Source organism: Vulpes vulpes, chromosome 2 (genome assembly GCF_048418805.1).
Source record: "Vulpes vulpes isolate BD-2025 chromosome 2, VulVul3, whole genome shotgun sequence".
Lineage (NCBI taxonomy): Eukaryota > Metazoa > Chordata > Mammalia > Carnivora > Canidae > Vulpes > Vulpes vulpes.
This window is the reverse complement of record NC_132781.1, coordinates 90,255,727-90,271,970: the sequence shown is the minus strand read 5'-3', so window position 1 is coordinate 90,271,970 and position 16,244 is coordinate 90,255,727. Positions and strand designations below refer to the sequence as shown.

The 16,244-nt window shown below is 39.8% G+C and overlaps 1 protein-coding gene across 4 annotated transcripts in view; it reads right to left on the bottom strand.

Annotated features, from left to right (window-relative positions):
• NRP1 (neuropilin 1) overlaps positions 1-16,244 on the bottom strand; it is a 137,361-nt gene that overhangs the window by 62,272 nt on the left and 58,845 nt on the right. For all 4 annotated transcript variants that reach the window (XM_026000839.2, XM_026000841.2, XM_026000838.2 and 1 more), the window contains exons 4-6: positions 12,505-12,732; positions 6,312-6,467; positions 3,882-4,048 (exon numbers count right to left, since the gene is read on the bottom strand). In XM_026000839.2, coding sequence (XP_025856624.1) covers positions 3,882-4,048; positions 6,312-6,467; positions 12,505-12,732 — 551 coding nt within the window. The remainder of the gene's footprint in view (positions 1-3,881; positions 4,049-6,311; positions 6,468-12,504; positions 12,733-16,244) is intronic.

Sequence of the window (16,244 nt, the reverse complement as noted above, 5' to 3'; positions counted from 1 at the left end):
ATGCCCTGCTCCCAAACTTGGAGAAGAGTGGAGATTCAGCCCAAGTTGGTTTATCAAGTAATTCTATTTCTAAAGTCACTGGAAGGTGTGGTAATGGATTAGTTCCTAGGGCCATTTTTATGTCTTTGGACCAACAAAGTTCATATCCCATCCACGCATTATATCTCTTGCCTTTTTTCCCCCTTGTTTCCTGGCATTTTAATCAGGGAAAAGTCACAGTTGTTTTGAGGAAATTGCTCCCAAGAGCTTTAATTAAACCAAGAAGGATAAATCTGTTTACAGTGTGGTGAACACTGTCATTAATAAAACATTGAAATAATTAACGCATTAAATTCTGTTTTGTGTGCGAATGGCTACACTTAGGAACTAGAAGAACATGCTCCTTGAACAGACAGTACGCTATGCACTTAGTATGCAGAGAGGACAAGAAAAACCGAGACTGCATTTCTCCAAGATTCACGGCATCGTGAATTGCTAGAGCCTGAATGGAGAAGCCTACAGTACCTTTATTTTATAGGGAAAAAGACTCAGCTTCAATGAGGCTAATGGTTGGGGCTCTAATGATGTGCTTGAAAATTAAGAATTGTTATAGCACCACTGACATACTGTCTTTACTTTGAATTCTTGATTGTTTAACCAGAAACAAAAGGAAGAACAAGATTACATTAGTAATAAGATAAGCAGCCATAGGGCACAGGACAGAATGGAAGACTGAAAAACATGGGCAAATTTCACAGTGTGATTAACTCTGCTGTGGACAATTAAGAGGTTTTAGCTGCTCAGGATGTGAAGTGGCCTTTTGAGCAGGATATGACCATGTGCACAGCTCTGAGTCGGGACTTCCCTTATGCCCCTTCCCGCTAAATTGCCTCTTGACTTGTTTTTAAGCTTTCTGGCAGACAAAAGATCTCACAGGAAGCCCCAGTGTGGACGTTCATACCCACGGTTAACGACGCATTGTTTTTTTATGTCACTCAGTAATTTCCTAGAGAAAACAATGGGAACCTAAGACTGTTCCTGTCTTGAAGGAAAGTCAGTTTCCAATACTGACTTATTAATTTAACACATGCAAGTGTTTGTCCTTGTTGCTGTAGCAACATGTTTTGTGGGGTATATTTCATGCAAAATGTGAAAAAGTGGAAAAAGAAAACAAATACCATTTGCATACTGATGTGTGTATAAATAGAAATATATGTGCACTAATGTTTCTGTGATTGGAGGTATGTGCCTTTTGTCCTTAGCCTCAATTATGCTTTACTTGTTGGCTAATTTAAAACACCTACCCAAAGAAAACAACAAGCCAACCACTTCCAAGGAGTTTCAGAGAAGCTGGAAACATATGCAATTCTTCATAATTAGGTGACAGGTGAATGATAAGAACTCCCACCATGTACACAGACACAGGCATGGAAATGAGCCCACTGAGCTCCACAAGGAGCAAAAGATAATTTTACCTCGAGGTGCACTGAAGCTAAGCTTCTCTGGCATTCATCTTCTGTAGGGATGGAGGAGCCATAAAGGCCCTGAATATTTAGGTTTAGAAACAGTAAAGCACCCGACTTGTCTCTGTGTGTCTTCTCCCAAGGAAAAGCATAAAGGGAATCAAGTCACAAGGTACACCTGAATTTATATGCAAGGTAACAGATGATAAGGACAGAGAAGACTGAAGTGTAAAAAAACAGGTACTGGGAGTCTAACAGACCCTGCTTCCAAGTCCGGTCACTCACTGTGACCTTGGGCATTTACTAAACTCTCCGAATCTCAGTGTCCTCATTTTTAAAATGAGGATAATTGCACCTCCTTCACAGGACTGCTGTGAGAATTAAATGCAAATATGTCAAGTACTCAGCAGAAGTCAGGCCCCACAGTAAACACTCAATAAATGGGGACTATTCTATGAATGGCACACTTGTCATTCATGCTGTTCATCCAATTTCTAGCTCTCCTCCCTCCAGTGCACACTGAATTGCTGCCCCTCAGAAGCTAAGTATGGCTGTGGGATGTGCTTTGGCAATGAAAATGGGTGGCAATGCTCTCGAGGGGACCTTAAGAGCTAGCACGATGGCCATGCTCTCGTTTTCCCTCTGCTTGGTGACAAGCAATGTTTGAGATGATGGCCACTCTGTCTGTCTGGGTCCTGGTGTGAGATGTGGAGTGGATCGTCAGCCCATTAGAGATGAAGCAGGCAAGAAGTTTGAGCTCAAAGCAAACCTTGTTGGGAGGTGGGGTGGAGTTACCTAGCTTCTCCCAACCATTGCTTTCTATGCTTTGGTGGAAAGAGTTGAGCCATTTCAGATTTTTTTCTTCTGCCTAACTCCTGAGAATGAGGTGAATCCCGTCCTGTGGACAAAGGCTTTGTGAGAGCCCATTTTGCCTCCATGTTTCTCCTGACAGAATTGCCTTGCACAGAAGAATTGCTACAGTTGCAATTTCAGAAGCCCTGCAAGACCACTGTCCCTAAATTATCCAGCTCTCTCCACATCACCGAGAATAGGCCTGCGTTACTGTGCAGACATGCTTAGCACTACAAAATGCAAGCTTCCCTCTAGAGGCACGTCTGTCAATCATACTGAAGTGTTGGTTGGTGTGGGATGTGGAAAAACAAGTTACCAAGGCAAATTCATTTAATTTCTGACTAAATCTAGAGCTGGATTTAGCAATCCCCAGGTAAAAGTCTCATCTTTTCTCACCCTCTACACATTTCTCCGTGTTATCATTTACAGGTTAGCAGGAGTTCAGTCTTCTGTAATAGGCCATTTCACTTTAAGTGTATGTTAAACTAATATTGACCTTTTCAAAGTAAAGCAAAATCTGGTATTTGTACTCAAAAGACTGAAGCAGCAATAGATGTAGAAAGTACGGGATTAATCATCTTGTTTTTTTTCTTGCTTAGAAACTCTCTCTGGGAATTAGTCATTTTTATATATCTAGCGACGAACGTAAGACAAGCTTTGCCTACTCTCTAAAAAGGATGCCTGGATCCTTCAGCAAATAGTTTTGTGTGATTTGCCTACTGTTTAACCCACACAGCCAGATCTGGATGTTTCATTTGACGGGGTGAAAAAGTCAAGAACATGAGCATCAGGCCTTGGGTGGGAGTATCCAGACATCAAGGCTGGCACAAGTTGAGGCATTAGGAGACGTGCCAGAGACGAGCCAGGGCAGGGGAGTCATGGTGTAGAAGAGGAGGGTCTCTGGGGAATGCCAGAGCAAGGGCAGGGAAGGGAGTGCCAGGGCCAAGGGGGGAAGCAGAAACAACATCATTATAAGAATACGGATGTGTCCACTTTATACAAGTACATTATATAGGTACATGTATACACATAATCCAGCAAGACCAGTGCCCTCAACCAGACTGCTTTCTTGGGCATGTGCCATGTATACCTGTATGGAAAAGTCAACCTCAACCCCTTTCTTCTCTTCATCTACTCGGAACATACAAACAAATAAGAAACCTTATCCTTAGATGCAATTATTTCATGCGAGTCTGCTAGAGCTAATGTATTTCATCAAGAAAATAAAAATCTGTTGAAGGAGTTAGTGTCTGAATAGAAAATGTGTAGTTGTGGGGAAAAATTAGATCTTTTAGTTGTTACCAAAGTGAGACATCTGTGCTCAGATTCTCTGAAGAGTTGTATAAAAGTATCTGAGAAAATAAACGAGTTTTCAGAGACATCAGCTGGGCTGCTTTTCTCAAGATTGTAGGGACACGATGATCCTGCAGGGATTACCCATTGGTCCTCTCTTCTCATTTGAAGGTGTCTGAAATGTCACTTCATTTTTATCAACAACCTTTCTTTCTTTTTTTTTTTTTTTATCAACAACCTTTCTAGACAACCAAAATCTTCAACCCTATATGTGCCAAGTCTCATGCTGCCTACCTGAATCCACTCTCTGTAGGAATCCTCTCCAGGAGTCCACCCATTCTCGGGATAGTTCAGGCGAGAGCGTTCCGCAGACCAGTTGGTGCTATACTGGGAAGAAGCTGTGATCTGATCAGAATGAATCTCCCCTGATTCCATGCCCAGAGCTTCCATACATTTGAAATCTGAAAGGGAAAAAAAGGAGCCAAATGTCATCAAAACAAAGGAGACCTGAGATGCATATTTCTTTTTATAATCTGGCAATCTAAAACATTCATTTTGATGTTCACACAGTGTCTTACAGAAGATGACAGCAAAAGGACTTATGGGGACATAGCAGTGACAGGTGGCAATAATTGTAATAATGATAATTTTTAAATGCAAGGCTATGAAAATCTCATAGTGATTAATTATTTTCCTAAGTGGACCTAGGTTGACAGAAATACTATTAGAGATGTATTAGGAAATAATGGGAATTTTGACTTATTTTCAAAGTTAAATATATGTAGATATGTGACATGGATACATACTGAAAGCTATATTTAAATAAAATTTATTTAAAAATTTAAAAATTTTAACTATTTTCAGGGTGCCTGGGTGGCTCAGTGGTTGAGCATCTGACTTTGGCTCAAGGTGTGATCCCAGGGTCCTCGGATTGAGTCCCACATCAGGCTCCCTGCATGGAGCCTGCTTCTCTCTCTGCTTGTGTCTCTGCCTCTCTCTCTCTCTCTCTCTATTTCTCATGAATAAATAAGTAAAATATTTTTTTAAAAATTACTATTTCCTTCAATATCTAATAAAAGTGAAAAAAACTCGATGTCTATTTATAATCCATATTCAGTGGACAGTAGACCTTAGCTCGCTGTCTTTCAGATTCCTTGTATTTGGCACCCGGGCCACCTCTCCTTGACTCCCTTTGTTCTCATGTCTCCTGACCCTGGCCTGGTCATGATTATTCATGTCATTAGTTTATATTATTAAAATACAGGAATATTTGTCAGAAGTAAACTGCAGCATCATATGGTCCCAAAGAGGACCACAGCTTTACAACATAAAATAATAATTCTCACAATGATGATTATGAATCACAAAAGCATGTATTCCATTAGGCCCCATATACTCAGTGAAACAATGAAATATGACATTGATGTGAAATATGATATAGGGAAGTGAATAGTCACCTTTAGGGAATGTGAATGTGAAGCACTAAAGTGAAAAAAGTCTTTTAGAGATTAAAGATTCTCAACCATTGAGAAAAATCTCAACTAAGCGAATTTTCACACTTCATGAATTTTCTATTATAACAGATAAAGTTTTAAGATAATTAAAGGTCTCTTTCACAGGTTCCATACTTTTAAGCTTAAGTTTGTTTGTAATATAAAATATTTATAAACACAAAAATACATTAATTAATTAATCATATGAAGTCCAAATAAGATTTTGTAATTTACCTGGCCTTTTTATTTTCCAGTAAGAATAGTAAAACAAATACTGGTCTGTAGCACAGATCTCCAAACATCTCCTGGTCTCTAATCTATGCTACTTTATAACCTGACAGCTAGAACTGTTGAAACACACAATTTATTCATTGTTCTTTCTCATGTTTTTCTTGGGCCCTTGAAAGAGATGGACACCATCACATAAACTTTGAGGAAGGGTTGAGTTTGTTCAATATTTTAATTAGATGCAAAACATATTACTTCCTCTTTTGTGGAAAAGTTAGAACAGAAATTGAAACATGCTTCTGGGGGATCCCTGGGTGGCACAGGGGATCCCTGGGTGGCTCAGTGGTTTGGCGCCTGCCTTTGGCCCAGGGCCCGATCCTGGAGACCCGTCGGGCTCCCGGTGCATGGAGCCTGCTTCTCCCTCTGCCTGTGTCTCTGCCTCTCTCTCTCTCTCTGTGACTATCATAAATAAACAAAAAAAAAATTAAAAAAAAGAAACATGCTTCTTTTATACAAATATCTACTTCTATTCACATAAGAAAGAAAAACAAAATGGCTTCTGTCTGGGTCTTCGCTACCTGAACCATCATGAGTCTGCTTCTATCCGGTAAGGCTGCCCTGTCAATAAACCATCACAGATTTGTTCCTATCTCTTCTTACCCATGCCTGTCCTTTTATGATTCTCAGCCCAGTACACTTTCAAGCCAGACAGGTGGCATGGCTATATAGTTCATTGTTTTGGGGCACTGTTTGCCCATTTCCTACTTTCTCCCATAAGTTCAGAGGCTTACAAGCAGCCTTCTCATCCACAATTTTCTTAAGAAAGTATACCAAATAGTTTTTCCTATTGATATTCATCAAAACCATTTAAAAGAGAAAAACAAATAGTTGGCAATCCAGTTCACAAAATATTTCTTCAGTGTTTCCTGTGGCCACGAGGTGTGTGAGGAGGAATAGCAGGGAGTGTTTACCACAGTGCTTTGCAAGATGAATAAATACTGACCTTCTGAGACACTGCTCTGCAAGACACTATAGTTTGCTGAGAAGCCTTCTTTGGCGATTGCACTGTCCGTATAAAAAACCATGGAGAGAATGCCCGATGAGGAACGGATCCGACCTGGTGTCTTCTGTCCACAGTAACGCCCGATGTGAGGGCCAACTAGAAAGGGAGCAATGCGGAGAACACTGAAATATCTTTTTTTGCCCAGCAGATGTGAGAATAAGCATTTGCAAACATGGGTCCCAGCAGAACCCAGAAGGGTTCTCTTATCCAAAGCAAGTCTTCCCTGGTTGATGGTTTTGCAGTGAAAGTATTGGATCAGGTTTGTGGAGAGGATTTTAAAGCGTGCTCAGAAGGGCAATCACAGGCCTAACTACATTCCCCCTTGAGCAGGATTGTTTTCAAGAACAGGATCTAAATGCTTGCTTCAACTGCAAAGAATGAGATTTGGGTTGTCGAGGGGCACCTTGAACATTCATCTCCAGGCCCAAAGTGTGCACAACACCTAGTGCTGAAAGATTCCTGCTAGGCTGTGATGACCGCGGGCTCCTGCAGCTGCCTCACTTACTTCTCCTACCCTGGAAGGAGATCTCAGGAACTGGTGCTGGATGGGACTGGACCAGGACCGAGAATCTGATCCAGCACTGAATGACCCCAACATCCTTTCTCATTTCATCTTTTAGTCTTGGAGACTTATCATAAAGAACATCACAGACTTGGACAAAGGATGATGTACTATGTCCTACTCAGGGCTCTAACTGTAGGCTAATTAACAATTGTAACAGTTAAAACAAATAGAAGCTACATAGATCAGTAATTCATACATAATAATAAGTTGAAAACAAAATGAAAAGAAAATGGGTCTGACTTCTCTCCCAGTTTTTTTCTTTCCCAAATCTAAGAGAGGTGACTGCATTGCACTTGTGTCTTGCGGCCAAAAGATGGCCCAATGCAGCCATTTGACTGGGCATACTGGGAGAAAAAAAAAAAAGGAGTATGGGGGCAGTGAAAGATTGGAAACACTGATTAATTTGTGATTAAGTCAGACTTCTGTTTGGTTTAAGTGGGCCACCTCTTTATTGAAGTGCTTTTAGATAAACCTTGGCAATTAGTAATTTTAAGTTGCCTTCAGACAGTGCACAAGCCCTCTGGGCTTGGAGAATCTTTCCAATTCCTGTCCAGATCATCAGCAAGGCAAAAAAAAAAAAAAAAAAAAAAGAAAAAAAAATCCCTTTTTCTCCAGATTTTTTTTTTTTTTTTTTTAATTGCACATATGGTAAAAACATACCAGATGGTTTGGGCTTAGAAGGACAATCTGGTGTGGACCATTTTCCCCTCCAAGAAACCCATGGTTCTCTGCATTTCAACTAAGAGTTATTGCTTTGTTCAAGGAAGCACAGTGGGTGGATCCCTCTCTGGAGAGACAGGCCTACAGCAGGGCCACGGTGTGCCAAGGCCTGTGTGTGTGACTCAGATGCAGAAGGCAGCTCATGGGGAGGAGAAGCTTCAAATGTGATTGAAAAAGTGAAGCTCTAAATGCTGATCTTCCTGGAGCCGTGTGTACATGCTGAGTTCTTGGTAAGCAGCTGGCTGGGCTGGGCACCCTGCTTCTAGAATAGTCAGAGGCTTGGTGAACAGGTTTTCAGTTCTTGGCCAACCCACTTCAAAAAAATAAACAAAAAAAACCCCAAGCAAACAAACAAATAAACAAACAAAAAACAACCAAACTGTTTCCACATTTGAGTTAGCGCAGAATGGTTACTTTGAATATCTGATAACTTCTCCATGCATTCACAGTAACTGATTTGATCAAATTCAAAGAGTTCTCTCTACTGTAACTCCTCACTCTCCAGCAACCAGACACTGTGTGTGTGTAGACCGTTTTTATCATGAAGAAACAAGGACATGAGCCCATTGGGACATCGATAAGATTATCTACAGGATGCCACATGGTCATGAACCATGGCTCTGCATCACAGGAAGAAAATGTTGTTCTATCAAGCTTCCCACTTGGCAGCATCTCAGGAGGTGAAACTCTCAGTTTTGTTTCTCTTCAGCTTTAACCTGAGCCTCAGCTTCCTCTACAAGTGTTAATTCTAAGCCAGATTTTCTTCATTCTGAATAGATTCAATACTTTTTTTCTTCCCTCTGGAGTACAAAGTTGCCCATGACACAGGCATGAAAATATCATGCTAGAGCCATGAGCTCAGATCTTTCCTTTCCTCAAAAAGAATCCCATTTTTGATCTGTAATCATAATGAGAATCCTAGAGTCCATTCATAGACTCTCACTCCTTTCCCTCATTTAAATTCCATTATTGTGGTTTCTTTCTTTCTTTCTTTCTTTCTTTCTTTCTTTCTTTCTTTCTTTCTCTTCTTTCCTTGTTAGTTTGTGGGCAAACTTTACAGTCCGAAACCTTGGAGCCATTCTCTGATCCCCCACAGCCATTGACCCTTCAGAGAATACAAGAGCACAAGGGAAGCTGCACTCGCCCCCTTAAGCTGTGACTGCAGATTCTTCCCCTCCACTACCACCCCATTCCTCTGGGGAAGGGGGGTAGAGGGAGACTCTTTGAAAGAGCAAACAGAAGAGAACTTGTCTAATGCAGACTCATAATTTAGAGAGTCTCCATGACTCACTGGTTTATAATGTTGAAGACATGCTGGGTAAATCTGCCTTCTGTCCTTCAGAACATTGCCCGCGGACAGCAGCGCACAACTCCCTTTAGGAGCCCTCAAGACAGGAGAGTGAAAAGGCTTTTTCGACCATAAGACAAAGAAGTATTGAATTTTCCTGAACAACAGCGAGACCTTAGCCTAGCAAGCTAATGCAATATTGATCTGAGCAAGAGTGGATGGAGTACTCTTATCCGTCTCCTGTGTGTGCTCATTTGTGTATTTACATGAACACGGCTATTGGATTTCCTACTTCCGTCATTGTAGACCCAAAGGCTGAGAGATGAATGGAAACTGTCACAAAAACAGTAGTAGAACTCAAAAATTGCACTATTGAAAAATTTAAGCAAGCAACACGGCCTTAGTAAATCTCTTGGTGGGGATAGTAGACCCCCAGTGATCCTCTTTTCAGGTGTGAAGGTGATTCGGTATTCGTGCTATTTAAAAGATACATCTGCCACCTGAAATCGCCATACCCTATTCTCTGTATTTTTCCATCAATCTCTCCGGGAATTATAACCCCACCTCAGAGTCTGACAACTTGGCTTTCTGCCCCCTTTCTAGGGCAGCAATCTACTATAAGATGTACTTTTAAAATGACACATTCTGAATGACTAGACAAAAAAGGGAATCATTTCGATAAGGTACAAAATAGACCATATACTCTTCTCCTACAATAATAAACTTTTTGTTGGATAATATGTGGACTCTGCAACTCTCCGCTGGGGAAAAAAATGTGCACAGTTGTGTCATTTACATTTCAGAATGTGTATATTTTATGCTTATATCATTTTTATTTTATATTTCTATCTCAGAAGGTTAATTCAAAAATAAATAGGAAGTCAATACAAACCAAAGACAACTCAATCTGGTTTTCATGACACTTATTCTACAAATAGTTGACAATTTTTGGAATGTAGGTAACAACTGCATTGCCACCTCTTTGGCAGAGCCTAGAAGGAGAACTGACTTTGTGTGTGCCCAGGCCGTGTGAGCTAAGCATTCGAGTTTGGCTTCGTGATTCAGCACAAACATTTGCGATACCCACCAGGGTAGCACACTCAGCTCATTGCTTACAAACCATATGTAAATTTCCACCAATTATTTCAGAGTCGCTACTTAGGAATCCATGGAGCATCAGAGTGACACACAGGAATGTGTGATTCAGCATGTGCATAGGATTCTGAGTCCTGGAGTAAAACCACTTTCCTTCCAAGTCAATCAGAATCAATGGTGGCTGTCAATGACTTAGTCACCTAACTCAACGTATATGATAAAACGCAACCTAAAATCTCTTGGTGGTTTAAAGCCTTCATTCAGCACCTTCTGGTTGTCATTTTTGGAAAGGGTATCAAGAGAGTAAAAGCAGTTTTGCTGGCAAGGAACTGTATGTGTTGACCTAGCATGACAAAAATGTTTCTAGTGCCACTGACAAGAAACCCAGGAGGGGCAATCTGCCACTTTGCCTCAAAAGGAGAGAGCTGTTATGCTGGTGTAGGCTGGATGAAGCCAGGTAAGTTATAACAAATCTACAAAAGCAATTTTCATATTCCAAGGCCAGCTTGCTCTGGGAATAAGTCAAGTGCACCATAGTTTAAAACACGACTGAATTGTGAGGCTGATAACTCTTATTGTTAATTGTTCCTTGCTTCAACTCAGTGATTTTCTAGAGCCAGAAAATTACTACTTTGAAAAACCCTTGACACTAATAACAATGTGCTTCTTTCTGAAAGTATTCTAAATAAGTTGGTTGATTGGACCTCCTTTTCAGATGTCAATTTAAATGTAAGTTCTGGAAAGGAAGGCTGCAAATTTTGGTTGTGAACAAATAAACCCATTATTAAATGTTCCAACTATTATTACAATACTATTATAATATTGTTTTCCTAATTATCAGGATTGAACACTTGGAAATCAATCAGCACTCTGTTTGGGCAAATCTCATTACTTAATGAAGGAGTTTTGATAAGATCATCATAACCCTATTTATATAGTAAAAGACCAAAGAGGAAACTAAACCAATGATAGCTCACCCATTTACTCCAATGACAATATAAGCTTTCTCTAAACCCAGTTTATCTCCATTGCTGTTTACTGTTGAGGTACATAGCTAAATTGAATTACACTGATAATTTTAATGTCATTTCAGAGGCAAAGGAAATCTCTTTCATGTGATACTTGCCCTTCCTTTACAATTTAATATTTATTTAAATATTCCTTCTTCCAGCCTGATCATAATATGACTCTATTATATAGATGGTTTTGCATCTCTAACTGCATGATTTGTGAGAACTTCCAAGCTGCCCTTTCTGATCTGTTGTGTGTAGAGTATGTTCTCTTGAGAAATCTTAATATTAAACCAGACTAAACACAAGACAAGTAATGCAGCTGCAACAAATTATTTGATATTATCTCCTTTTGTTCAGGATTTGGGTGTGTATTTTTGCCATTCACCTCTTAATTCACAAGGATTGAAATGGAAAACTTTCATTTAGCTGTCCACAGGGCTACCTATCCCTTCCTTCAAATCTTTGCTAAGATGTCATTTTTGTAATAAGGCTGAACTTGACCACCTTCTTTAAAATTTCAACACATCCCTCTTCCTAACCCTAGCCCTTTTCATGCTTTTGCTCTGCTTTACTTTGTCTTTCTTTCCATTTTTTTGATGTTGTTTATAGAACTTCTCACTTTCTGACTTTCCAAGGACATCATTCATTCATCTATAAATAACGTATATTGTTTATTGTCCCATTCCCCTCGGCAGTACTGAAACTCTGTGAAGGCAGTCATCTTTGATTGTTCTATTTACCAAGTGCCTAAACCAGTGCCTGGTACACAGTAAGTGTTCAATAAATATTTTTTAAATGTAGGATAAATTTAACTAAAGCAGTGTAGACAGAGGATGTGCTAAGGTGATTCAAATTGCCAAAGATAAGAATTCTCTAGGAGCAGACAAAGAATCTGTCTAAATTAGCCATGTCCCCCCCCACCTAAAACAAATTAGGAATGTCCAAATATTCTCATTCCTTCTCTAAATTTCTAAATTTTTCGTAACTGCATAATGGATATACATTTCACCCTAAAATTTTTATCAAGTGCTTAACCTCTCTGGCCCTTAGAGTCTGCATTTGTAAAGTGAATGCTTTGATTTAAGTGCTCTCCTGGGTCTAGGAATTAATGACCGGCAGGCAGGCCAATGAAATGAGCAAAATAGTCAGGAAAACCATGCAATGGTCCCAATTCTATCAAAAAATAGCTATGAGACCATGTATAATCTTTCATGGCCTCAGTTTCTTTATCTATAAAATGAAGAAATTGGGCAAGATAATTACTATCTTTTAAGCTCAAATATTTCACCGCTGCTTTGCATGAAGTGAATTACCATTTTGGTTTGTTTTCCCTCCTCCTTTGGGGCTATTTTTTTTTTTTTTAATGATGCATTTATCACAACACTTGTAAAAGGATCCAAGTGCCCTTCCCCGAGATTCTTCCCTTTTTGGGATGCTTCCTGCCCTTCTTACCATCAGGGAATCCATCCCAGATTTCTAGCCGGTCATAGCGACAGAACATCCCCCCTGGAGGATTTGAGTCAAGCTCCAGGTCAAAGCTTTCAAATTCCAGGATAATCTCTGACATCTTTGGTGCAAAGATAATATAGGTACATTCAAGGCCGTTGGGATATTTTTCCGGGAATCCGGGGGACTTTATCACTCCACTAGGTGCTGTGTAATTCTGGGAACATTCAGGACCTGTGAATAAAAGAAAAGAAGGAGCAAATGTGAAAATCCCACTCACACAACTTGACCAAGAAATAATCTGAACAAAGGCAGCATATCTTTCTAATAAAAGCTCACCATTATAATCTCTATCCTAATCACTCATTACTCAGCCTTTTCATAGAGTGATAGGTATGGAAAGTCAAGTTCAGATTTATTGTGTTCCCCTTAGTTTTCCATTTGTGTGAAGCAATTTAAAAACTTCTGCTGTTGCACAGAAAAAAATGACAAATATAAAATCATGTGGGAACAATGAATGAGTAAGCTACAGAAATCTCGACAGAGCCCTAGAGAAATAATTATAGCCCCTTCAAGCTTAAATCTTTAAATCTTGAGGCTGACAGCCCTTTATTGGTGAAATAGAACATTTACAAAGGCAAGGGAGAGAATTCAGTGGAGGGAGTTTGGGTTTCAGATTCCTACACCAGTGACTCAGTAACTCTGCCAGATGTGACCTATGCCTCTTTGACAAACTAAATGTGAAAGGTAATTCGTACATGTACCCAGGGTGAGTGACTCATTCTGAGTGGTGTTGACACAGGTGTGCCGGTAAAGTGTGGCTGTTAGTGAGGGCACGATAAACTGTGATTACAGGCCGTGTTGCTAGAAGTCACTTGATATCAATGTTGACATTTTTGCCTTCCCCAAAGTATCAGATACAGTGCCATTCTAAAATTATTTTTGAATATATGTGTGTGGGTGTGTGATGTGTATTTTTATAGTGCATAATTTTAATGACTAGTCACTGTTATCAATACTTTACAAATTACAGTGATTGGTAACTCAAATTGGTCAAGCTCATAATACACACATATATTGCAAATTGACCTTGTGACTGTACAGATGACCACAATTTCAATTCATGGCATCCAGGACCAAATTGTGTGGTATTCATCACCATTGAAAATGGCCCCTCTACAAGAACATGAGCACATCAGCTTGGCCTCTTATCACCGCCACCACTGCCATGAGTTTCAAAGACACCTTAGGACTCTCTGGAAATCAGAGATGAATTGATCCTTTGAAGCTCAAGCTCCAAACTGAAGGATGTTCAATCCAACAATTATTTTCCTGGGCCACTGTCTCACTAATGGGCACCCTTTGATGGCATGCATGGATTCAAATCTAAATAAGCTTTGTTGAGAGTGTTTTTAACTAAATATTCTCCCGCAGAGCCAAGTACTAGAGTCAACAGTGTAGGCATCAATACAGATTAAATTTAACTAGCAGATCTCTATTTTTAGTGTCTGGTACGCTGAATCTCTACCTCAGTGCATCTGGCAGCCTTACTGAGAAAACAAATCAATTGCTTGCTCCCCATGTACATATTAGATGTCTATGGCAATGGAGACACAGAAGACTAAAACTTATTAGCTGTGCACAGTAAACCTGGCCTGTAGAGGTCTGACTTGTTTAAAATGCCTCTAAAGCCTTCCCTTCACCATGATGGCCTCAGATACTTATCTATTTGATTCCAGTTAAAGTTACTAACATGTGGCATTTTACCATGTGAATTACAGGTGAGAAGAGTATGAAACGTGCTGCATTGTTTATAATCTGTTTCTAAGTTAATGAGTGGCTTCTAAGATAGCAGGGACTATACTAATTTAAACCATTAATTTACAAAGAATATAATATATGATACCGGAAGCCCTTTTATTTTAATTTTAAGATGTAGGAACATTGACTGGAGACCTCCAGCTTCTTCCCTGGGGCAAAAAAAAAAAAAAATGCTTTGGGTAGGCCCTTGTAAGGCAAAGCTGACAGCAGGGTTGAATTCAGGTACTAATATTTTCTGCTTCTTAAAAAGATAAAATAGATGAGATCAAGATTTAATGAGAGAGAAAAAAATGACAGGAATGAAGGGCATACTTTCAAAATCAAATACATTTCAATGCTTTCCCTAAGGCTAGCCTATGTACATGACAAGAACTGGAGAAATCCCATGGGGTAGTGGAAGAGAACTGGATGGAGCACCAGATCTGAGTTCCAGACCCACCATTCCTGCTAACCTGCTATGTAACCTAGGTGGCATCCTAACCTTCCCAGTCCTCAGATTCTGTGTATAACAAGTGGGAACTGGGCTTTAGGATTTGGAATAAAGAGCCCTTCAAACTTAAAGATTCTGTCATTTCCTACTTCCTCCAGTAAACATCAAGATTTGTTTTTGATATTTTTCTTGTTCACTGTTGTGTAGGTTTGCCACAGTTGAGCTAGCACCTCCCAAAAAGAAGCAAGGTAGGGGAGTGGTGAAAGAATTCTGCAGAATATACAGCGCTAAACAAGAGGGAGGGTGAGTAGCCCCACGTGCCTAGGAGTGAGCAAGTTGCTGCTGTGAGAAGTGCACACATTAGATCGGTAGCCTAACTCTGTGCTTTAGATGTTATTTGTAAGACTTAGGGGACCTTGTGTAGCTGTAGGAAAGCCACAAATCATTGTTAATGACAATAAGATACATAATAATAATAGCTAAGATACTGTCTTTGGAATTGTTATTAAATATGCAGACTCTTAACTAAATAATATATGAAGTGACCACTCTTGCTCTCAATAAATGCCATGCCTTCCTCACATGGAGACCCACAGAAGATGTCCACAGCTTCTTTCAGCAGTTGAGCTTGGATGACCTGGACCAAGGGAAGGGCAAGAAAGGATGATAGGTAGGGAAGTATGGGTTTCCTGAAGAAATTCTTTTAGGTGACTGGGAATAATTTTAGGGCTGTATTCCAAGCTTTCAGCATCTAGGAAAAGACATGGAGAAGGGGAAAGTGGGGGAGCTGGGAAGAAAATTAGGGTGTCTAGAGTGGCTCCAGGAGACATGAGAAGAGGTGGGGACTGGCTTTGCTGACTCTCAAGCAAAGGTGGCCTTTTATAAATGCAGTTTTAGGGATGCAGGAATGGCCTAGATTTTCCTTAGAACTGTAATCTATTGCCAGAAAACCTCAAGGTCAACAGGTGAAAGACACATTTATTGGTTCAACTATGATTAGTATAATTTATGTGTTTTGAGGAAACTTGAAATTGCTGCACTCTGAAAGAAGGGGTATGTTTTGAAAAAAAATGAGATTCATGGACTTTATAACAGCATTAGATGGTTTCTGAGGAAAAAATGTCCATGAACTCATATATGTATGCATAATTGTATTGTTAGTTAATGACTTTCTATAGGGCACCTATAAGGATGTAGTACGAATAGTGGGGCTGGGTGAGGGGGGATGTTTTTTCACACTTTTTAGGTGGTACCAATCTGGTTGGGAAATAAACTATGCACATATGAACAAATTTGAAAATATTAAAGCAAAACATAATGGTTAGTAAAACACATCCGTGTGTGTGTGTGTGTATACTATATATATATATACATATATATGTATAGTATGCATATGTGTATACTGTGTATGTGTGTCGTGTACATGTGTAGGGGACAAGTTGGGTATATGTGCAGGAAAAAAAAGCAGAAGCATTAGAAAGGCTCCCTGAGAAGA